Raw genomic sequence first — 24,165 nt, forward strand, 5'->3', positions numbered from 1 at the left:
CTTTTGGGAAATTTCCCTCACAGATTGTGGTGAACATGTGTTTCCTGCCTCTGCTGGAAGTGCTTGGAACTGCTGTTTGGAATTCAGTTCTAGAAGTATGGGTACATTGGTAGCGGTGGTGGTGGTGTTTTTGTCTATGAGTCCAGTCATGCACCAGGATGCCACTGTGATAGGTGTAAACAGAACAGAAAGATAGTCCTTACCCTAAAGAGATGACAGTCTGTGACAGGGGACAATAGGTGGAAACAGATAGACAGGTAGAGAAGTACAAGGAAGCAGTGAGGCAATGACGGCCAGGAGGAGGCAGTAGGCTCAGGACCTCAGCACCCCAACCATAACCAAGTTCTTCATAGACATCAAAGCAAAGGAGAGCTGTAAGGAGAGATTTGAAGGAGGACAGTGAGGTAGCTGTGCAGATCTTTGGAGGGATGGCCTCCCAGAGAGAAGGGCAGCATAAGAGAAAGTTATAAAGGATCTCTTTGGCAGCTTAATAAGTAGGCAGTGGAGGATAGCATCATGGGCTGACCAGAGGCAGGAGTTGATATAAAAGATGATAGGCAAGCTGGGGATAGGCCATGAAGGGCCTTGAGAGTGAAAAGAAGCAGTGAGAAACGAACAGCTCCATTTTCTAATGGCAATCAGGAGTAGGGACAGAATGCCCTTGACTCATCGTCCCTGAGGCATGTGGTTTTGCAGCCTCTGAAGTGAAGGCCTCTCAGATCCCTGGCTGAGTTTACAGCCATTGTTTTAATTTCCCAGCTACACTATGGGGGCACATGGAAATGGAATGTCATGTATCTTATTTTAGAATGCTTGCCTTCATGGGTTCCAGTATTCTTCCTGGCCAGGGCATTCCAGCTCTTATTGTCTCCAGAAGCATGTGACCTAAAGTATGTCCTTACCCAACCCCAACCCCAACCCCAACCCCCCCCCCCCCCCCCCGCCCCGGAAATTGCATTTATAGGTATAATACATAGGGAGAGGGGAGGTAAGTCCCATGCAATATTGTGCCCTGCTCCCAGAACTCCATGTTGCAACTCCTTCAGTAGTCCCTCAACGATTGTAGAGATGGCACACCCTATAGCAGTAGGAGAGCAGAGGCTGCTTTTACCAACACGCTGGGTAAGTCTACATGTGCATTAATGAGCTTTTCCTAATGCGCACTAAATTTAGTACCTCCAATGTGAGGTGCTAAATAAATGTGCGTTAAGCTGCTCTAATGCATAGTAGCAAAAGCGCACTTTTTTGGTGACGATTAATGCGCAGTAGCCTATTTTACTGTGCATTAGTGTATTTGCAGTTTTTTATGTGATGCTTTAATGCGCAGTAAAATAGGCTACTGTGCACTAAAGCCCACATCTACATGTGTCTTCTGGGCTATAATTAAGCAGGATGAGCCCAGTGTTCTGAGGTGGTCACTTGCTATAATGCATCAATCAGTAGGTGACCTCACAGAAGGATCCTAAGTATCCACATGGGATTTTGGCCATATATAAAATGAAAGGCTGAAATGTTCCTTCCTGCTTTTAAAGCTGCTTCCCAGGTCCCCAGGGAAAAGGTGTGTACCTGATACAGAGAAATTAGAGAAAAATTCCCTGAAGTCACTCATGCTACCTCTCTGTGGCTGATGCTTAGTTTAAGGCTGAGGAAGCTGAGTACAGCAAACTAACTGGCATTGCAGAATGAGTCAGTCTCAGAGGCTGAGCAGACTCCTTCTACATGTTGTGACGTAGTGCATGGGGGCAGGGGCTAGACAGGGACTCAGGAGTCCTTGTTTCTGTTTCTGACTCTGCCCCTGACCTATTGGCTGACCTTGGTCAAATTGCTTCCTTTCCCTAAGCCTTGACTTCCTCCTCATTTATAGGCTGTAGGTTCTTGTGGGGGGGGGGAAGAAGCAGTCTCGTGTGTGCACATGTGCATATATATATATAGAACCCAGCTCACTTGTGACACTGTGATAGATATAACACAATAAACCAAGCAGGTAAGAGAAGGATCATTGTCTCCATTTCACAGATGCAGAACTAAGCCACAGTGACATTGAATGGCTTGCCCAAGGTCACATGAGGATTCTGTGGCAAAGATGGGGATTAAACCCAGATCCCCAGAGTCCTATGAGCCCACAAAGCCACCCTGCCATCTGGCAGGAACTGCTACACAGTGCTGGTGGGATGTGGCAAGGCATGTATATGTTTCAGTGGCAAGGCATGTATATCTGATTTGCCACCAGTCACCCTGCCATGCTCAGTGATATAAGCCAAAAAGCTACAATTTGCCCAGGCATAGCTGGAATTCATTAAAGGCCTTTTTCTTCAGCATCAATGGGTAAGCTAAAGTAGTTGGTGGGTGGGGGAGTGAGGGGCTTTCAGGAGGGCGTACAAGTGAAAAATTTCAATTATTCTGTATCTATTCTAAGCATGAGGAAGGGAACGTGGCTCCCACGTCTCCCCCGCCTTGCTGTACGCACCGCCAGGCTCCATTAGCAGAATTCTAAATTGTGCTGAAAATGCAGCCAGTCAAGACAGGTGGGAACATAAGAGCTCATCAGCGTCGGCCTAAGAGGATTCTCTGAATGCACCCCTCCCCTCTGCCCCCACAAGCCTTCAGCTTGTTCACATCATGTGAAGACACCCCACTTGGCTACCCCAGGCTTCCCCCAAACTGCCACCCTTTGCCTTTTCTAATTCACTCAACTGATGCAGAAGGTCCTGAGGGTATCCAGATGGAAGGTGGAGCATTCCATGTGCATCCAGGTGAAGTGTTTCTGTTAGCCACGTACATCCAAAGACAGTGCACCTTGTGTGTGCTTTGGACATTACAAATGCTGCAGAACATCCCAGGTATGTGCCTGCTGTGATGTGGAATATTTCATTTAGAGTGCCTGCACAATTCAAGTACTTGCATGGTAGTTGCATTCTACCTGCTGCTGAACATACCAGGTATGACCAGCTCAAACCCCCCTGGTTTACTGCTAAATACACTGAGTTAAGATGACCAGCCAGCCTCTTGTTAATAGTGGGATGCTAAGAGAATATAGCAGGGGCATGGAAGGTTTTTGTCAGGAATTTCTGTACTTGCAAGACAAGTACATTTACCTCTCATTTCTCCATGGGAGATTGAGTCTGGAGTTCTGGTCAGGGCCAGATTAACCCTCTAGTGGGCCCAAGGCAAACAAACTCAGGGACCCCAGCTGAAGATGAAATTTTTATATTAATTTTTTTCACTCAATAATTATAATATGTAAAATATGTACAACTAGACCCCTTCTTCATTTAGGGCCCTAGATATGTGCCTAATTTGCCTATGCATAATTCGGCTGTGGTCCTGGTCATGTTTCTTACAAAGAGGCACTTGCTGCGATTCAAAGACAAGAGATTTAAACTGACATTCGTTTTAAGGCAGCCTGTCAATAACTTGGGGAACTCCCTGCCAATGACTACGACTGAGACACATACCTCAGTACAATTCAGGCTTATAGGGCTTCTGTTGAGCCAGGGAATTTGGAGGCAGGGTGAGCAGGGAGCACAGCCTGTCACAGAATTTGGGGCTATGGGGCCTGTTGTGCACGGCTGTCAGCAGCAGTGAGGTGAGGGAGGGCTGTGCTAACACGGTGCCACTTGCCCCACTGGGTAAGGATGGTGTCTGAGGTTACACTGACTGGGGTACAGAGCAAGGTCTAGCAATCTTGCTGCAGCTGGCTGGAGTCAGGAAGGGTTTTCGCTCTGTGATCTAAGATTCTCCTGAGTTTCTCCTGTGTTCAGAGGCCTTACACTTTCCTCTGAAACCTCCTGGCCAATATCAGAACAAAAGGATACAGGAACAGAAGGTCTAGAGGCCTGTGCCATGTGTCCTGGGCATGCGCTGCTGAAAGCATTCTAGTACCCAGGCAAAGTAGAAGTGAAAATCAATAGTGTGTTTAATTGAAACTCCAGGGGAGTTTTAGGTCAGCAGAATGTAATTCCTCTGCTTGGAATTTGGCCAGGATGCCACCACTTTGGTGAAAATATTATGAGATTTTAATGACAATTGGTCAGGACCTTGACTTGAAGTCTCAGAGGGGAGATGGCACTGTGTTTCTAAGCATCAGTTAGGTTCGCACTTGCAGTTTATGGCAGGCCCTGGCTAGGTGCTTTTTAATATCCTGGATAGATCTAATCATAGCCATCATGATGGGGCACAGGGTCAGAATTCAGTCACCCTCACCACCTTGTTGCACCTGCCTAGTGCTTGGATAGCTGGAGATGATGACCCAAGACAGGATGGTTGCTGATGTGGGTGACTCCTTCTGAACAGACTAGCTCAGAGTCAGTTGGTATGCACTTCTTTGAACTAAGCAATGACTCATCATCAGGAATACCTGGCCCAGCAAACACTTTGCCTAATTGCAGTTGCTAGCTGTGGGGGAGTAGAGTATGTGCTGCCCCAGCTTTTAGTCTGCTGATGATGTGTACCCTGTATACAGCTGGATGCTTTCTGCATTCTCACATCTGGCCCTCCAGGCTTTGGAGATGTGGTGTCACCTCAGATCCTACCGCTGTGTATCCCAGGACCACCAAGTGCTTTCAAAATGTGTATGAACTAAATCTTAGAACTGATTCATAGCACTAGCTGAGACTCCTTAGCTCTCTTATAAAGAAGGAAGCTGAGGCACAGAGAAGGGAAGTCACTCCTCAAAACTCACAAAGCAATTCCAGGGCTGTCCAGAACTCAGCTGTCTTGACCCCCAGCCCTCTGCCTTAGCCACAGGGCTGTCCTTCCTCACAGAGACTGAACACTGATCCCTTCATGAGCATCACAGGCACTTCTGCTGATTCTAACAGGAAAGCTGGAGCCCAGACAGTCTTGCTCAGGACTGTGGCTTCTGTGCCCTGTTCCTGGTGCTGTCACGGGGCACAGAAGCCAGGGGGGGAGGGAGGGAGGGAGGGGGAGCTTTAGCAATCTGGTGACATGCCAGAGCAAAACTTCACATTAGTATTAATCTACCAGTCACTGCTTCTGCAAGAGCTGAACCAGCAAAATGAGCTTTTACAGAATATTTTATTATATCCTTCTCCCTGCCCCCCCGGCTCCTGGTTCACGGCACATGATTTATTACAGGCATGTTGGCTTCCTGCATTGGAGGTGCTCTCGCTGACGGATCGCTTCTTAATTTGGAGCTGAAAGAGCAGACAGTGTGTGCACAAAACCAGAAACCGTGAAATTTAACATCAGAAAGCTATAACTGCAGATTCCCAGATAGTGGGGCCTGCTCTGACTGATAGAGCAGGCTCATCTCTGCATCCTGATGCTCAACTCCCTACTATACTACAGACACACTGAGTAATAAACTCCCTGCTGGGGCCTAGACATCTTCCTGATCTAAAACTTCAGAGAATCTGGAGCTAGACTTTATGCTAGCCTCCTCCACTGTTCAGAGGCCTCACCTCAGAATTAGTCTTCCCATAGTCCAGAGGTACTGTGTCTTCTATAATCACAATACACCACCTGCACTAATCTTCCCTGCAGGCTCAAACAGTTCTCAATACCACAGTAATCTGCAGTTGACCTCATTGCCAGTGCTCCCCATAACCCAGGAGTGCCCCTCAGTATGATTGTCACACTATAAAAGCAGAAGAATCTCAAATACGAAGTGGGTATTTCTGTCTCCCCTCCTCCCTGGATGGGATTGGGGCACTGTTGCTGGGTAGCACAGCTGTGACATTGGCACAGTGGATGCAGGTGATGCCTGGGTCCTTGCCCTGTCTGACAATGTGTGTGAACTGCTGTATGCATCTTTACTCTCTTCTCTCCCTTCTGCAGCAGTAACTGTGACCTGGACTATGATCTCTACAGAGATGATTTCCCTTACCGGTGAGTAAGGGAGGCAGGGAGGAGGGGCACAAGAGCACAAGCTATCTCCCAGCTCTTCAAAACTATTTATTGTTTATTGTAGCCATTTACTGTACGCAGCTGCATGTATAGGAGCTCCCTTTCCCCCACCCCAGCTCCATGACATAGGTGCTCATCCCTTCACTGACCAGACTCACAATTGAGCCATGTCAGCCAAGAGTTGCTGTAGCCTCCTAACTTAGCATGTCTATACTTCAACCTGCTATGGAGTGTGGGCTGGGCAGCTCCAAGCACCAGCCTTACAGTGGGAGCATGGGTGTGACATCCACCAGACCCCAGTACACAGGTCCCAGTGAAATCTTCAGTGGAAGCATGTGCTACCTGGGGGTGTCAAATACACAGCCATGTTATGTGGCCTGCAAGCTCCCAGAAGGATCAGTAATGGGGGGAGGGGGCTACTACCAAAATCTGGGCCTGGAGCCCTCTTGGTGATCAATGGCTGCATTTAACTTCACATCTGCTGCCACTGCTTGCTGCCACTGCTGCTGTGTCCAGATCCAGCCCTCAAGGAGCCTTGTGGTCTCTGTCCAGCCTGGGGAGGGTGGCGGTTGGAGGGTGTGGTGGTGGCGAAGACATCTGTGTGAACACACTCCTTTCAGGAAGAGTCCAGCACAGGAGAGAAACTAATCTGGAAGTCAGTGATCAGCACTTGTAAGAAAGCCCCTCTCTGAGGTGTCCTGATTGGAGATGGTTACTGGGTTTTCTCCTCTGAAGAAAAGCAGAGCTGTCCTGAATTGTAGCCATGTGAGATATGGTCCCCAATCTCATTATTATGCCTCTGTTTTATACCAGTTGGTTGATTAGCAGCAAAAGGCACCAGCAGTTAATAACCACAGAGTCCAGATTGTGCCCTCTGTCAGTGTCTGTTGGGACTTTGTCATCTTCAGTGAAAGTCCATTGCTGTGCATTGAAATTCACTGGGCAGCCTGAATGCAATGTGCATAATATCTTCATTGTGTGACTCCCAGTGCAATTCAAGGAGGTTAAAGAGCTGGTAGCTCCACTTTTAAAGGAGCAACTGTTTCCCCCATTTTGTGCCACAAACCTCTCAACTATAAGCGTAGTGCCAGATGCTTCAGAGAGCAGCCTGGGGCCCTCACATTTACCCCTCCTACCAGAAGGACTTCTGCGGGTTAAAGTCTGTTCTGGAATTGGCTTGTTGTTGATACATTTGCTTTAGGCCATTCCAAGAAATGAATGGTCTTAGTAAGGAAGAACTGGGCCTGGAGTGTGCCCATCTCCTCCACTGAGACAGGCACACATCAGACTTCAGGCCCCAGATCCCCTCAAGAGTGTGCTGGTTTGCATTCTCAGGCAATCAGCCCTCCTGATTCCTAGCAGATAGCAGCCCCTTGTTCTCTCAGCAGCCAGGGGGAAGGGGTGATACTTCTGGTTGGAAGGAGAAGACATGGACAGACAGGGAATAAAGGTGAGCATGGGACAGCAAGCTCTGGCCATGTTTCTGCACCCTAGCAAGGAGGATGCTGCCACCAGTTTCTAACAGCGCTTGTGCAAAAATACTGAAGTCATGGAGTGCATCCTCTAGCAGTGGACCAGGCTACAGCATAGGAAGGACCTCTGAGTAAGAGGACATTATTTTCTTAAGCATATGGAGCATGATGTGTCTTGACTCACTCCACATGGTATTAGAAGTGGGGTTTGAACCCACAGTTCCATTTTCTTAGTGGACTCTAAAGACCCTCTGTGTCACAAAGTACAGTCTCTGTGTCATTTTGTAGCAGACCATGCTAGGGGTTCTGTTTTACCTCTGTTCTCATGCTGGTGTGGTCTGTTTTCCCTCCCAGAGTGTATGAGTACCAGAAGATCCCCCCACTTATTAATCGCATTCCTGTCAAGGCCAGGAGAACTCACCTGGGGACAGGAGGGAAAAGCAGCCTGAACCCCCACACTGGGCCAAGAAGCAGCAGTAACTCAGCAGTGGGTCGGACAAAATGTAAGTGCTACATGGTTGGGATGGGAAGGTTCAGAGTTTGGGCGGTCAATCTGACTACTTCTAGAAGATGCTTGGAGTGTCATGGCAATAGTGAAAGATGATTGTTAGTTTGCAAAGAAAGAAGTGTGTCGTGGAGAGGAAGGGAGGGAGGGGAGAGGCACAAAGGAGGCATCTCAGAGGGAGCATAGTGTTTGCATGTCTCAGATGGAGCTTTCTAATTTGTATGTGCATGTCTCTCAAGTAGCATTTGTTCAGAGCTGCTTGAAAGGAGCCTGTTCTGCTTATGAAGGAGCCTGCTACTAAGAACCCTCAGCCCCAACAGAAAAACAACTCAACCTTGAACTCTGTTATATAGGCCAAATTTTCTAAAGCAGCCTTCAAAAAGTGTACTAGAAAAGTTCTTCTGGGCTATCTGTTTGTACGAACAGGCCTGTGACCACACACAGGCTCTTGGCAGGCACAGCAGTGGCAAGTGCAAGGTGCCCATGTAAGCCAGGCCCTGAGGCTGGGACCAGTCGAAATGAGTGATTTGGAGAGCTCTTGTTGAGGGAACTTAAAAAGGCCTTGAAGCTCAGGAAATCAGATCCCTTTCAGTGGATGGGCAGCATTGGGAAGGGGGTCATGGGGTGGCAAAAGTAATTCATCCTTTTTGGAAAGTTTGGCCCAACTGCTCTGCATTTAGATTAGGGAACACACATCAGGTCAAGCTTGTGGGGAGGGAGCTGCTTGTGGCTTGGAGGAGCTCAACCATTTATGTCTGTGGCCTGCAGAATGGCCTGAAGACTAGCTCTGAGGTCAGCTTCTCAGCCAGGTGTAGGACCCCCTTCACAATTCTGCAGGGGGGAAGCAAGGAATCGAATATCTTCTCTCCCTGCCTTGCCATCTGCCTTTTGCAGTGCGAGCTGAAGAGCTTCATTCCATTAAGGGAGAGCTGAGTCAGATCAAAGCCCAGGTGGACAGTTTGCTGGAGAGTCTGGACCGGATGGACCAGAGACGAGAGCGGCTGACAGGTAAGGGAAAAGTGGATGGAGTCAAACACAGAGGGGAGGGGGAAGGGAAAGCTTTTGCTTTCAAAGGAATGTAGTCTACACATATGATCCTAGCACTTGTGGGAGAGGCAGGTCTGATTCCATCTAAATTCTAAGCCACATATAGCAGGTGTTTTTGGTAGCTGGGAAATTATCTGTTGTGCAATGATCAGCTAATCCTGAGGCTGTCTTCTGCTTCAGCCATTACACAGACTGCTGCACATTACTGACACGGGAAATTGGTTTGATTGATCTACTGCATGTTTGTGCTCTGAATAACTAAATAACAAGCCTCAATGAGGTAGGAACAGCTAGGCACAGGCTGAGGGCACCTCATGAAGTAACAAGGTCACATACCTTAATGTGGTGTGAACAGCTGAGCCAGGCTGTTAGGGCCCAAGCTACCCCACATGCTTAAATTGGTTTAAGATAGTGCCTTTAATTGAGAAATCAACAGGATTTGGCAGATGGCTTGTGCCATATGCATGATTTAAAGAGGTGTCCACATAGCTCACAGGCACATTAAGTGACTTTCATGGTAACAGTGCAGCTCCAACTGCATTGATATCTAGAAAGCTAGAATGCATCAGCAAATGTGAGCGCATACACCAGGCAGGTGTAGACACACAGCACATGTTCCTGAGCACAAGCTGACATAAGACCACAAATGCAATGTCCAGGCAGTGAGATTGCTTGATCTGATTCTAAAGGATCAGGTACCCCTGGGTCCAGGATCAGGATCAGCAGGACCCCTGCGGTGGCTCAGACCCCTTGGTGCCTCTCTAATTAAGGCCAAGGCCCAATGAACAGTGCAGTGCTCCATCCTTGTTGGGGCAGCTTGGGATTGTGAACTTGTGTGGACCCAGCCACACCAGCTGGGAGGGGTGCTGGTCTATGTGGCAGGGCACTCTGGGTGCCTGCCACTTTAAGGGCCAAGCCAAGCAGCCAGCAGTTGCTTAATTGCAGCAGCCAGTTTAGATCCATGGCTGCCTATATAAATAAGGCATTTTGCAATAACATTGCCTGGCTACAAGGAACATCCTGGAGGTAAGGGAGGAGCTATACAGGATGGTTTGGAGGCTCCTGGTCCTGGGCATGACCTAAAACTGCACCCTGCCAGGAGTGGGTGGCCTGGTGGGGCTCTCAGTGGTGCAGGAGCCCCCAGGAAATGCCAGGCCAGTGATCACCCTGGTGAAAGGTGCCTTAACCCCAGCCCTTACCTCTGGGTGGGTTGAGAGTAAGATCTGTAGGCAAGCACAATGACCTGCTGCTCCAAGGGGGGAGTGAGAGTCCCTGTGAGGCCCTGGAGCACCAGTCATGGTGTGTGATAAGAATAACAACTGAGCAGAACAGGCCAGGTGAGATTCTGGAAGCACCTGAGCCTGCTGGGGGAGTGACCCTGCAGGGCCAGGCACGCTTCCAGTAGCACCTGAGCTGGGAGTGGGGGACCCTGATCCCTGGTGCAGGCAGGAGGCAAAAACCCCACTGAGGTACCCAACTGGTCAATGCTGGGGCCAGGACCAAAGGGTCAAAAGGGCCAGGGGCCCACTGCAAGGGATGCCCACAAAGAGTGCAGAAGCTTGGGATCCTGACTGGCCTGGGACGAGGCCAGGGCTTACGGAAACCAAAGATCCCCATGGTTGGGGGCCACAGCTAATGGGCGAAGGCAATGGTTTAGCTAACTACCTTAGATGCCATCTGCAAGGCTTGGGCCGTGGGGTAGGGGTGGAATGGAGCTGCGGATAGCCCCCCATTATCAGGGTGCAACGATGGGCAGCCTCCTGCTGTAATGAACACCTTAATTACCAACAAGGCGTGGTGGGCAAGACTAGCAGGCGGCATGCCGCCCGCCAGGTTGGAAGCTAGCCTTGTGGCTAGCTAGGGTCCCCGCCACCACAGTCTGCTCCTTTGGGAAGGTCCAGGGTGACTCCAGGGTCCAGACCAACTGCTGTGTGGCCCAGGTTCAGCGACACAGGCTAGTCACCCTTTGGACTGCATCATCTCCCTGATGGCTTGGGTGTGTGCCAGACCCAGGAAGAGCATGGAGTAGTTTGACCAAAGCCACTGCCAAAAGCCTCTGCTGCCTCTGATCCTGTAGGGTCCAAGGAGAGTGAGAAAAAGAAAGCTGAGGCAAGTGAAGAACCCTCATCCCCCGTGGGGGAGATGCTGCGGGAACCCCGAGGGAAGGAGAGCACAGCAGCTGATGAGCAGAGTGACCTGCGAGACATCGACAGCGTGGAGGAGGGCACAGACACGGAGGAGATGGTAGGTGTAGGGGCAGCTTCCTCGGGGGGAGAGCTGCCTAGGACTGGGTGTTACACAGCTTTGCAAACATGGACCCAGGTGGAGAGAGCTCTAGTTTTATCTTTGTTTTAGCTCAAAACATCCTGATTTCACTCTGGGAGAGTCTATAATGCCTGTTGCCCACCCCATGTGTTGCCTTCCTCACTATCTTGCATTGCTACCTGTTGCTGTCATCCTCATCATGCCAGTCTCTGGTGCATCCAACTGCAGTTTATAATAGCTGTGACAAGGCCTGAGGTAGAAGCAGAGCACTGTGGAGGGAGCTGTGGTAGAGAGGTGAAGGATTTGGAGCAGGAGGAGGCTTTTGCTGACCTGCTCCTAGAACAGTCTGGGAGGGAAGGCGGGTTCCAGTGATGGCCAGGCTGCTGGGACTCTGAGACAAACAAGACTGATGTGCTAATCCCTGTTTTGTGGTCTGAGTACCCACCAGAGCTGAGCACCATAGAAGCCGTCTCAGGCTCTACAATACGATCTGTTCACAGCACTGCAGGATGCTGCTGGTCTGTCTCCTGTTCCCTGCCATCTAGCACCTCCCCAATCCCTGCCTGAACATCAGCACCCAAAGCACTTGTTAACGATCCAGGGAAAAAAGAAGCTCAATGACTGGGCTCCATACAGGTTTTTCTGTGGACATCCCATCCTGTGATATTTCACACACGAGGGCAGAAAACCAGTCAAAATGACAGTATGGGCTTGACATGGCAAGGGATGGCAGTCCATACATTTCAAAGATATGTCGCAGTTCTGCACAGCCCTCTTGGGAGCACCAAGAGGCACCATATCATATTCATACTCACCTGGAGCAGATGGGGAAGGAAGCCTGGATTCTGACCTGGCCCCAGGGCAGACCGGGCATTACTCTACTTTAGTCAATAGTTACAAGGGTGTAAACAAAGAGGGTGGAGAGAATAGGGCCCCAAGGCTTTTGTTTGTCTATGAAGTACCATGGACATGTGGGACTACCTATCATTGATCCAGTGCCTTCCTCAGAAGCAACCATCACTGGCCTGTATGAGACAGAGCACTGAATGAATCTGATCCATAGACAGAACACTGATCCAGGTTAGCAATTCCTACATAACAGTAGACCTTCTGCAGTGGGTGTGCTGCTCTCTGGGCTACGAATGGAGCTTAGCTTCCCCAGCCCCAACAGCCCTTGGGTTACCATAGCTTCTTCAAGAGGGTTAATATTAGGGCATCAAACACCCTGGATTTGATTGACAGAAACAGCTAAGTACATCTCAGGAATGGCTACAAAGCAACAGCAGCTGGACAATTCTAATTTAATACTTTGTTGGATAAAACCTAAAAATAAGTCTTCTCCTTCCAAGGCCTGGATCCACTTTTGCAAAATGCTGTTAGTGGTTGAGGCCTTCCTGTCCTTGGCTGGAGCACCAGCACCCAGGCTAGGCCCTCACTTCTGCACACTGACATGCTCTGGCATGATCTAGCACTCACAGAATTGGCTTGACTGAGTAGCTGCCCGTGCCCTAGAACACTGAGGCGAGGACTTTCCAAAGGGCCAAAGAAAGTTTGGCATTCATGGCATTATAAGGGATTTATTTTGCTCTTCTCTTCAGGCTTCTTGCAGCTCAGAAGGACCCTGGGCAAATGTGGCTGATACATACTCTCTTGCTCATGGTTTCTGATGCCACATTAGTAGAAGGGTTGGAAGCACTACACTCTGGCACTAGAGGGGTTAAGTCGTTGGGCTCCAAGAAGTCAACGAAGTGGAAATATTCTTTAGCAGAGCTCTTAACAGTACCAAAGCCTTCTACCTCAGAGCTTCCTGTGATCTGCAAGTGAAAGGAAAGGAGAAGCCATTAGGAAGGCACTGCATCTTCACATCTAATTACATTGCACCATAAAGCTGTGGAAATCCCTACATTGTATCTGAGGCTCTGGAGATTTTGCAGACTTGGTGTCAGTACTAGCTTGGTGCTATTTCAGGAGGGTAATTTCAGTTCTTACCCTGCAATGTGCTGCAAGGGAGTGTTATATTAAACATGCTCTCATGACAGCTTGAGAGGTAAATTGCTACCTACATATCACCTCCTATCTCAGGGGGCCTTGTTAATGAACATTTCCATCGATGCCCTGTTGCCAGGGGGCTGTGGCCCATAAGCTAGCCAGTCCCAGCACCTGCCATGATAGATAAGCCTTGATCTCTAGTAGATGGGTACAGTGACACAATGTTGGGTTCTCTCTCAGATGGCGCTAGCATCCCTCCCAGTTCCAAAGTGTTTCTCTTCCCTGGTGACTGCATCCTAACACTTGACCCAGAAGGCAAAGAAATCTAGCTTGAGCTACTCAAAGATCAGTCAGTGCCCAACAAGGAGATCTGGGGCTACAGATTTGTAAATCAAAATGATTAAAAAAAATCCATGCAGCCCTAGTGGCTCTTACTGTCTGATGCCTCAGTGTGGAGCACCCAAAGATAGAGAATCCAAAGGGGCTCTAAGAAGCTGGATCAGTAGGGGCTGGGGGTGGGGTTCTGGCACACTCCACTGATCTACGTAGGATTCATGTTGGGAGCAGAGAGAGAAAATGGTGTGAGGAATGGTGAAATGGTCAGAAAATGGCACAGAAATTGTGGGATTCAGGAAACATTCTGGGAACTTGACCTCTCATAATTCCTTGGGGGGAGGGGTGCAGTGACATCCCACAACACACTGCAAAAATATTCCTTGAGGCTCTGCACAATGGTGACTGTGAGGACACTGAGTTGCCTAGCTGTTGTGCACTGTCTTCAACTGATGCTGCTACATGCAGTGAAGGTGTGCAAGTGTATGCATGCAGTGGCCATATTGCCAGGTAACCAGGTGTATGCATGCTGTGGCCATATTGCAGTGTGGGCTGGCTGTTGTAAGCAGCCCAAAGCCCTAGTGGTGAAACTTTCTGGTGTAGACATGGCCATCCAAGCCACAATTGAGGTAGAGGAAGGACTCAATCTATGGCTGAAGCAGGTGAGGGTGACTGTTGCCTTAGCTCAGCCAGCAGCACAATCACCCTCCTAGTTCACCTGGGATATTTTGTGGCATTTCTGGCTAATCAAATTTGGTCATTCAATCTGAGGCAGGCCCCATGCTGAGGCATCAGCCAGCTAGAGCCACTGAGGCCGCATGGATTTTTTTTTACCATTTTGATTACATTTCTCTAGCTCTAGATCTCTTTGTTCAGCATCGATTGAATTGCCTGCTTTGAAACAGCACCTGGCAGCTCTTTGATGACTGCCTTCACTCCAGCCTCTGCTGAAATGCTCCTTTGTATTATCTGACAGCATTGAGAGCATCACAACTGGTACTCCCTACTGGGCTCCTGCTGCTGTGGGTAGGGGGGTGGTGAAACTATTTTCCTCTTTTCTCTAGTAGTGGAAGTGGCTCTGTGCCAACCTGCCTGCACAGAAACAAAAAGGATCTGCACTTCAAGTCCAAGACCTTCCACATACACACATGTCCGCACCCACTGGTAAAAGGCCAAACCTGTAGAGCCAGGTTTTGAGAATTGTTTTTGCCAGTGAAGTCTAACTTGTGCATGTGATTGAACCAATCAGAACCAATACGTTGCAACAAAGTGGGCCCATCCCCTGATTAGCATACAGTTCCCTGAGCTGTATTTGTGCAGTGCCATTTTAAAAGCAACATTAAATCTAAGCCTCTCCCAGCCCACCTGAGAAGTCTCCACTGTCTACCCCTTATTTCTAAAGGGCAGGTGAACTTTGTACCAATACCTGAATGCCAGTATGCCAAGGCTCTGGATGGGGCAGTGCATTCCACCGTCAAGAAATGCCCTGCTTCCACAGCCTGCCAGCCCAAGCAGACACATTGCCAAGGCCTTCTTTTAAAAGAAAGGACTGTTAAAGGGCATGTGCCTTTAGTTGCTTTCAGCTACTGCAGAATTTCATGGGCGGAAAGGCAGACCATAAGGTACCCAGCACTGAAGTCAGCCCCTTCTATTGCATGCTGGAAACCGGTGCCAGCCAGAGAGCCCAGACCCAGACATGGTTTCCTGCAAGTCATCCATCTTGCCAACTATGTAGTTACCAGTGGCAGTACCACTGGGGAGGAGGAACCCCTTCAGGGGCCTCCTCCTCCCAGCTGGAGAAAGACATAGTGTTAAGGGACAGAAGTTACATATAAACTGGTATAAGTGACTGGAAACTGGTTCAAATCTGTAACACAACAGAAGTTCAGTGCACAAAAACTGCTTTCAGAATAGCTGAAACCAGTTTAAGATAAATCTGGATGAATATAGTCAGTGCCATAGCAACGAAGTTTGGCACCCAGGGCAAAGCCCATAGTGGCAGCCTGTCCTCACCCTGCACATAGATCGGGGGGGGGGCGGCACATGCCCCCTCACGCTTGCCTGGGAGTACAGGCAGTGGTGGGAGCCGCCCTTCCCCCATCCCTGCATCTGCCCAAATGAGCCACTTGCAGCTCTGTCCCACATCCCACCCTGGCTGGGCAGTGCCTGTTGGCACTCTCTTGCTTAGGTGCCCAGTGTAGTCGCCCTGCTTACCTTCCCTCCCTTGCTACGGCACTGGATTTCTGATTAAGTTGGTGTATTGAGCTTCTGTCTCGGATCCCCTCCAGATTCAAGTGAACTGACAATCCCCCAGCATCCCAAGATACTTTGCACCTCCCCCAAGCTGTCTGCTCCAGCCCAGCAGGGAGGCATACTCTGCCACCCCCCCTCCTGCTTCTGGCCTGAGCCACTGCAGGCCTGTGGCTGCATTTCTGGAATCAAAAGTGAATGTCTGTTCACTTGCTTATTGGTTCAATCTATGAAGTTTAGACTGACCTGCCAAGACTGAATTGATTCCGCCTCGGGTTTTTTGAGTGTCTGTACCTAGCCATAGAGTAGACTGGTCAAGTGGGGACTCCAGGGTTCTATTCTATTCGGCCTGTGGGGAGACCTCATCCTTCACTCCCCCTGTTTGGGCCTTTGGCTTACTTTGATTATTATTCATGAGGCCCAGCTGGTCTCAGCTGAGACTGCTGAGCCCTGCCATTGTACACATAGTGGATACCAGCACATACCCTGGCACTGGCTTGGCCCTAGCAGGCAGCAGACAGATAACATTGGTGAGGGGAACTCTAACATTGCTGGGCTTTGCTGCGATTTTTCTCTACTCTTGCTGTTGCAGGGATTGCCTTAGCCATGGGCCAGTACCAGTGTCGGAGTATGCTTTCAGGTTGTCAGGAACTCCTTGTGGTTGGGATGGGGGTGTTGGGCTTTCAGGCTGTTGGATGGGTAAACCTGCTGAGATAGGAGTGTCTGTGCCAGCCTCTGTTTGCCAGTGAAGCCCCAGGAGGGCACATGGCTGCATCCAGCCTGATGGTGCCCAAGACCCAGGTCATGATGAGAAGGTCCTGCTTCCAAGTAGAAAAGTGAACGCACCTGCTCCCTGCATATTGTGTAGTAGCTGGTCAGGGGAAGGGCTTGGCAGTCATGGCTGAGTTTGTAGAAGATAGTGCCTTACTTCTGTTGGTATCTTTTAAAACCTCCCATGCCCCTGCTTCCCTTGAGTCATGAAATTTGCTTAACCACCATCAGACAAAGGAGCTGAAAACACCTCCATCACCTCCACCCAGGGCCTTCCAAGCCCATCCCCACTATCTAGCCTTAGACCAGCAAACCTGAGCACTGCTATCAGTAAAAATGTGGTTGCTTAGCACTTAGTGTGGAGCCGTTCTTGGGTGGGGTGGGAGCTTGGATGGGTTCTGAAAAGGGCTGCACCCCTAGTGGTGCCCAAACTAGATTCTTTAAAGCTAGCTCAGATATATCCACACAAGTTCTAGCTGGTGAAGTGTAGACATGCCCTCATTGTGATCTTGATTTAATCTATGCCAGCTCACCCTTATCTAAATCTAGAGTGCAAGAGGGTTCTGGATGTGCCAGACACCTGACCCACCCTGGTGCAATAAAGTACACAGGTCAGGCTGGATATGACATGGCGTATGCCACAGACCTGTGGGAGGCATTGGAGATATCTCTGTATGCACAAGCAAGGGTCAGGGCCCACTGATCCCACATTTGGTGCTGTGGCCCAGCAAGACAGAGCAGAAGGTGCACTTTGTCTCTCTTTCCTTTCACAGATGAAAAATCACGCGTCGGATCCTGAAGGCAGCCATTAGGTGGACTGGGATGCTACAGCCACCCCCAGGCTGGGCAGCATTTCCTTTCTTGTGTTTGTATTTCTTTCAAGGCCTTCAGCTGGTGCCAGACATGACATGAGTTACCTGGTCTCAGTGCTAGTGCAGCAAAACGAGAGCCCCAAGCCACTTTGACTAGCACCTCACTATTTCCTCCAGAACAAGACTCCCAATGTGCCCATGACAAGAGAAATCCTTGTATTTAACTGCTCTTTGTAGCACCAAAAAATAATGTGTGTTGGAGGGAAAGTGTGGGAGGAGAGGCAGTGGAGGGGAAGGGGTTTGAGGAGGAAAAGCAGAAAGCCCCGGAGAAGCAGACAGTCTCCATACTGTGCGATTCCAGACAGGCCTCCCCTTGTTTGCAAACCTTTCCCCATGATGCCGCAACCTTGTGGAGCTAGTTCCAGGGAAGCTCTTGCTGAGTTGCTCCAGACCATGCCATTGCTGATGAACTAGGTACCAGCGAAAGGGCCCACTGCCTAGATCACTGTTTGAGCTCCCACCCCCGAATTACTCCTCTCTTGCCCAAGTAACTGTGGGTGATTCACGTTGCCAGTCAGTTGATCTGCTGAGTTCAGACAAACAATGAAGCTCCCCAGGCACTTTTGCTGGCATGTCCCAGTGTGGCTTCTTGCCCCACCCCCCAGGTGTTTGTTGGCCCAGAGGTATGTGGGGCTGAAAGAGAATCGCCACTTGCTTGACTTCTGTGCTCAAATCCCAGCTTCATCCAACCCAGAAATGCATCCACCAGCGGCTCCTTCCGACCTCTTCTCCCTGAACAATGGTTTCATGGCAAACACTGCAATGAATTACATCTAGAACAGGCCAAAATGTCACCTGCTAATAAGTACAACGGGCCCACCCCATCACATGTTCCAGACCCCTGAGCTCTCTGCATCATGTCATTAAGGCAGGACTGAGATGCCTTGAAAGGGGCAGTCACTCACAGCAGTGAAAAGCAAACAGTGAGACATCATACATCAATTTATTTCTGAGCCCTGGCCTGCCAGAGGGAAAAGGTCTATCACTGGGCTGTAACTCACTGGCCTGCTGAACAAAATACTGGCAGGGCTAGAGAAAACTATTTCCTTGTGGTGTTAATGGAAATCTCACAGAGCAGCGCACTGATGGGGAGGAATTGCATTCTGTCAGATCCAGCTCCTCCCAAATATCCTCCATATACCTAGTTTTCAATTCCATGCTGGAGGCCCTGAATAGTTACCACTGCCCCTCCTCCTAGCCCCCCCCCCCCCCATAGGAGGGTTCAGCATTTATCAGAGAAGCACAGTTTAATCCCCAGAGATAGGGATGTAAAGCAAGGCAGGCAACTCCTTTGGTGAAGAGCTGCTAGGTCTGTAAATATCTTGGCCTCCCATGCACTTACTGGGAGGCAGTGGGGTATTTATACCACTTGTGTGTGCCAAGTGCTTCATAGGCATCAACCTTTGCCTTGAAATCTTTCATCTAAATACTGTGATTGGAGCATTTAAATGCTGTGATGGGAGGCAGGTTCCTGAGTAGTCCCAGTTTTGACACTGACTAGCTGGTTTGACCTAGGGCAGTTCCTCCCCGCAGCTCATTTTCCCCATCTGTGAACCATTTCAGAGGTTCATTGTGGAGCTCAATGAGATACTTTGTGTGAGAAACACTCAGGCCTTTCCTTCAAGGGAGAGAACAGACCAACCCATGTTAACTAACCCATGTAAGAATAGACAAGGCAGTGCATTTTTTTCAGGCTGTAGTATTTATTACTTGAATTCTCATAGTCCCTAGGACCCCCATTGATGGACCCAGGGCCCCCACTGTACTTCATTCTGTATGGCCACAGAACAAAAAGATAGTCCCTGCCCTGACAAATTTACAGTTTAGACAGCATATGAGAGCCAGCAGCTGGATACAGCAATGCACTGACCTCAGTCCACCAGTGGCTAACTGCTGTCAAGACTGCAGCCATCACAGTAGAAGAGAGTGCTAGGGAAGAATTGGAAGGGCAGTACAGTGAAGAATTGGAAGGGCAGTACAGTTTATAAGTATTTGCAACACGGAGGAGGCATCAGTGGGTGACTGGTGGTGGGACTCAGCCTCAGGGTACTGAATTAATGGTGACAAAAGGTAAGGGAATGCAGACAAATGGCTGTTTGATAAATAGAGAAGAGAACTAGGCATAGGAAACCCCAGGGGAAACTTGTTAAGGCTACAACTTGCCTTACCTATGCCAGGATCTTTGCAGAGAATAAGAACATACCTTGTTTTCTAGTAAAAAGACAAGCCATTGAGACCTACAAATGGAATTGACTTCAAGGGCTAAGGATTATTATCATACAGCAGCTGTTAATAGCCAAGTTCCTGCCTGCCCAGAAAGCCTGACAGAGAAATAGCACTCATATGAATGCCACTGCCCACCCAGACAGTGCGCTACTAAAAAGGTTATAGCTTTGGATGCTGTTGTTTGTAAACTGGATAGCTAAAGGTTTTTCCTTTAGTCTCACATGGCTTTTATACATCACACAATGTGATATGGTTCATAAATCACCTATCTGGAATCCCATGAACAGCTTTTCCATAAATAAAATGAGCATGTGTTTATTTTTCCAGCAGGTTAAATCCTGCTACGTATACAATGACATACCTTGGGCAATTTCCCACCCAAAAGAGCCTGAATGCCCCCTCACTCCCATGTTGTTGTGTTCTGGAACCACTGTATCTTACTTTCCTGTCCCTCCTTTCAAGGATGTCTCTTTCTTGCTGGTAGGAAGTTGTATCTGTATTTCTAATTTGCTCTGGAAAGAGTGTATTGTGTTGGAAAGAAAAAGAATAAAATTTGTATTTCTTTTCTCTGGTTATTTGGGTTCACCATGGAGCCTGATATGCTTTTTCTAATCCTAAATGCTGCTTTAATGTTTATGTCTATCAGAATGGATTTGTCAAATTGCGCTTAGATGATTTCTCAGTTCCAGTGTGAATTCAGTGTACACTGCATTTTCAGCCCAGGTGCATTCCAGTACAACCACCATGTAAAGGGCTGGCACCAATTGTAATTTAAACCATAACTAACATCAAAATACATAGGCAGAGACCTCTGGAAAAAAAACATGCTTTAAAAAGGGGCAAATTCCCTGGTCTGCTTCTAAGAGGAAAGAAATTCTGTTATATAAGCCAACCCAGATTTCAAAAGCTCCACCTCTTAAAACCTCTAAGAATGGGATGGTACCCAGACTAAGAGAGAGAAGTATCTGGGATGCTGTCTAATTAGGGTATTTGATAATCAACCTAAAATCTTAAGCTATGCCTTACAGGGGCAACCAGTGGGAATGAAGTGAATGTACCAACAAAGAGGCAGAAGTAGAGCAGTTAGAGATTACATAGATTTATTATTCCAGGGTAATACTTTTGATCTACTGCTCACCAGGGATTCTCAGGTTGTGCAGTATGTAGTTTTATATCAAATGTCTAAAAGATGGGTCACTGGGGCAAAATACTGTCACCCCCAGTCAGGTGCCTGCTTCTGTGGCAGCTGCATTACCAGCATGGCACCAGTGCACCCAGATCTCATCTCGAGCCCCGAGGCTACTATTGAATAAAATAAACAACACCAAACAAGCATTTGCAGAGCAGCAGTGTGGAGTGCACGTGGACATCCACTGAAGGATCCATTAGGGTTTTTAGCAATTCTCTGGGAGCTGTTATGGAAAGAAGGATGGGCAGCACCAGTGAGGGTGAGGCTGCTCTTTATCCACCTGATGGATAAAGGTGGACCCTACCAGGGTCTGCACACTGGGTGGAAGCAGAGGTAGGCCAAAGGGAAGTTCTCATGGCAGTAAGAGATGGATTAAAGGTTTGGATTAAAGGATTGGAGAAAGAGTGAAGAGGGCATCGCTGTAGACACAGGAGAGGAAGGGTTGGTGTGGAAGGTGCATCAGGAAAAAAGTGGCATGTAGTATCAACCTCAGGAGGAGCCCAAAATCATCTGAAAGGGGGAGGGGGGGAAAGAATAAAACACAAAGTAATGGCTCCATTTGGGGATGCAAGTTGAGCTGGGTCCCTTTCAATTACCAGTCTAATCAAGGTAGTGTAAGAGCAATGCTGTAGCTGTAACCTGACAGAGAATGTCTTCATTTAACTTTATCCCAACTACATAGTTGGTGCAGTAAAAGATATCAATCACCCTAAGAAATCCTTGCTGCAGTCTAATTAGATATGTTAATTAATTCGACCAGCAACTGAAAAATATCAGCAATATAGCATCCTTCCTAGAATATGTGAACTCTTGTCTGAAAGGTATATGTAAATCTCGCTAAGGACCAATATCAGCACATGACTTCAGAGCTCACAGCTGAAGTCTATTTCCAGTATCAAAGCCATCAACATACCAGTCAGTGCCAAATTCTTATTCCACTTACATGGTAAAACCTTGATCCCCTTGACTTGCACTCACTCAGAATTTCATGGTGTTTTCCTGGAAGGTACTGAAGGTCTGTTTTGGGAGCCCACTGAGCTGTTATTCAATATACTGACTGGCAATAAATGTTCATAGCTTCATAACCCTGGAGAATGAATGGCCAAGGCGGGGGCAACAGGGTAACAGGATGTTGTGTTCAATATCTTATTCTGGGCTAGCTATTTGTGCACTATTTTGTCCCATAGAAGGAAGCTTTTGTGTTCCAGTGTGCCTCTATAATAAACTATTTATTGCCCCAATTAGATATCATTAATTATCTCTCTCTTGTCTATGCAAAGCAGTTTGTTCACCCACAATATTGTAAATGGCTTACTCTATCCATAAATCCCCATAATAGAAAAGGTCCCAGCTCAGTTTCTATTCACATGAAAATAAATCATACAGTAGTGATAAAGAAGTCACAGCTTAGGGACGGGAAACACCACAGCTCAGCATCAGGTGTTTTAACCCTTAGAAGTATTCCATCATCATAATGACCTCTTCCTACCCTGTCACTAGCACAGCAAGTTAACCTGCTCGCAGCAGCTGAACTGTAGTGGAGAGAGGGCCACCTCTGACTCCCCTGAGCATCCCACCAGGGTGATCTTGTCCATTCACATCCTTCATCACCAAGATCCGGGTTTTCTGCTTGACATGGAAAAATACAGAAAACCATGGGTTTTCTCTTAAAGGAGAGAAAAAAAACCGACAGATTTTCTCCTTTAAAGGAGAAAAACACAGGAAACAGTGGATTTCCCCACGTAGGCTAGCAGAGTTCCAGCCTGCAAGAGTCTGGGGGGAGCAGAGGAGGGTGATCCGGCAGGGGGTGCCACACATACTTGCTTGTGGTAGCCAGACAGCCTGAACAGCTCCCGCAGATAAGATGGGCGGGGGGAGAGAGATTGAGGCCCCCATAGGGAGGGAGTTAGGTAGGGCTGGGGGTACTGCCCAACTGGGGTGGTGCCTGGGGCTTGAAGCTAAGGTGGGAATGTGCTGCCACGGGGCCTGGGCAGGGAGTGAGATGGAGATGTGGGCTGCTTGTCCAGGGGGCAGCTGGAGGGCTGGCTCCCTGCCACTGTGTGCACTCCCAGGAGTGAGGGGCATGGGGGGGGTCATGCCCCCCAGATTTGTGCGCAGGGTGGGGACCTGGGTCTGCAGCGGCCTGAGCAGAGCCTGGCTCCCCCTCCCCCAAGGGTAGCACAGCTGGAGTGGAGCCTGTGGGGGTGAGGCGGATGTGGGCTTGGGGCTCCCTGCCCTGCTGCCCTCACCCCAGGACCTCAGCAGCCCAGCAGGCAGGACATGTCATGGCAGGGCACAGTGAGGCAGGGGAGGCTCAGTGCTGCTGCCAAGAGCTCCATGCTGCCCTGGCAAGGCATCCCCTGCCCATCAGCAACAATAGGGGGCACAACTCTGTGCTGCCTCCCCCGCTGAGCCCGCAGCCATCAGTCCGCATCCCTCCCCCACCCTCCACCCCAGCTCTGCTCCAGCAATGGTGCCTGTGGGGGAGGGGGAGCTGGTCTCCGCACTGCTCAGGCCACAGCAGCTGCTGCCTCCTATGGGCAGCAGCCAGGGCTTAGATGCTGCTGGGGTGGGGCAGGGGGCTGCAAACCTGGGTCTTTGGCTCTGTAGCCCTGGCAGCTGGGCGCTTCCCCCCCCCTATGGCTAGGGGGCTGTGGGGTGGGGAGTGAGTGGGCACCAGAAGGACTGTAGAGGGCTGTGGGTTGGGAGTGAGGGGCACCAGCAGGGCTGGGGGAGCTGTGGGTCCAAAGTAAGGGGCACTGGCAAGGCTAGGGGGCTGTGGATTTGCAGTGGTGGGCACCAGCAGGGTCAGGGAACTGTGGATTGGAAGTGAGGGGCACCACTAGGGCTGTGGGGCTGTGGCTTTGGCATGAGGGGCAATTGCATGGACAGGGCATCAGCATACCGGGGATGGTCAACGCCACAAAGCACTGGCAGGGAGGATGGGAGGACAGCCACAGCTGGATCCACATCCTGGTGAGCAAAGGGGGCAACAGAGCTCTGATTTTCCATGATAAAAAACCAAAAATCAAACGGCAACATTTATAGGTATTTAGAATTTATTTTATTATAGTGATTGAAGCACTGGTAGGCTTCCAAACTGCTTTAAACTTGTAAATAGGTCAATAAAATATTGTGTTCAACTCACACACACACACACACACACACACACTAGCCAATTGCCCTTCAAGAATGATGGAGGGGGTTGGGGGTGGGCAGGGAAGAATTGCTGCCATCCAACACCCCTTGCTGCCGCCACTCTGCCTTTGGCCCTGTGCACCCCCGCTCCCCTCCCTGCGTCCGGCTCCATACGCCACAGCAGGGGGGAGAGGCCAGCGCTGTACTGCCAGCACCCCATGCCACCGCCACTTCCAAGGA

The 24,165-nt window shown here is 49.3% G+C and overlaps 1 protein-coding gene across 2 annotated transcripts in view; it reads left to right on the forward strand.

Moving 5' to 3' along the window:
- The window catches only part of LOC102562750 (RNA-binding Raly-like protein), a 47,286-nt gene extending 27,113 nt beyond the window's left edge, over positions 1 to 20,173 (forward strand). For both annotated transcript variants that reach the window (XM_019488960.2, XM_006275599.4), the window contains exons 3-7: positions 5,800 to 5,850; positions 7,695 to 7,843; positions 8,740 to 8,853; positions 10,970 to 11,136; positions 17,274 to 20,173. In XM_019488960.2, the coding sequence (XP_019344505.1) occupies positions 5,800 to 5,850; positions 7,695 to 7,843; positions 8,740 to 8,853; positions 10,970 to 11,136; positions 17,274 to 17,312 (520 nt within the window). In that variant the 3' untranslated portion in view covers positions 17,313 to 20,173. The remainder of the gene's footprint in view (positions 1 to 5,799; positions 5,851 to 7,694; positions 7,844 to 8,739; positions 8,854 to 10,969; positions 11,137 to 17,273) is intronic.
- The last annotated feature ends 3,992 nt before the right edge of the window (positions 20,174 to 24,165 follow it).

The sequence above is a fragment of the Alligator mississippiensis genome, chromosome 10 (genome assembly GCF_030867095.1).
Source record: "Alligator mississippiensis isolate rAllMis1 chromosome 10, rAllMis1, whole genome shotgun sequence".
Taxonomy (NCBI): Eukaryota; Metazoa; Chordata; order Crocodylia; family Alligatoridae; genus Alligator; species Alligator mississippiensis.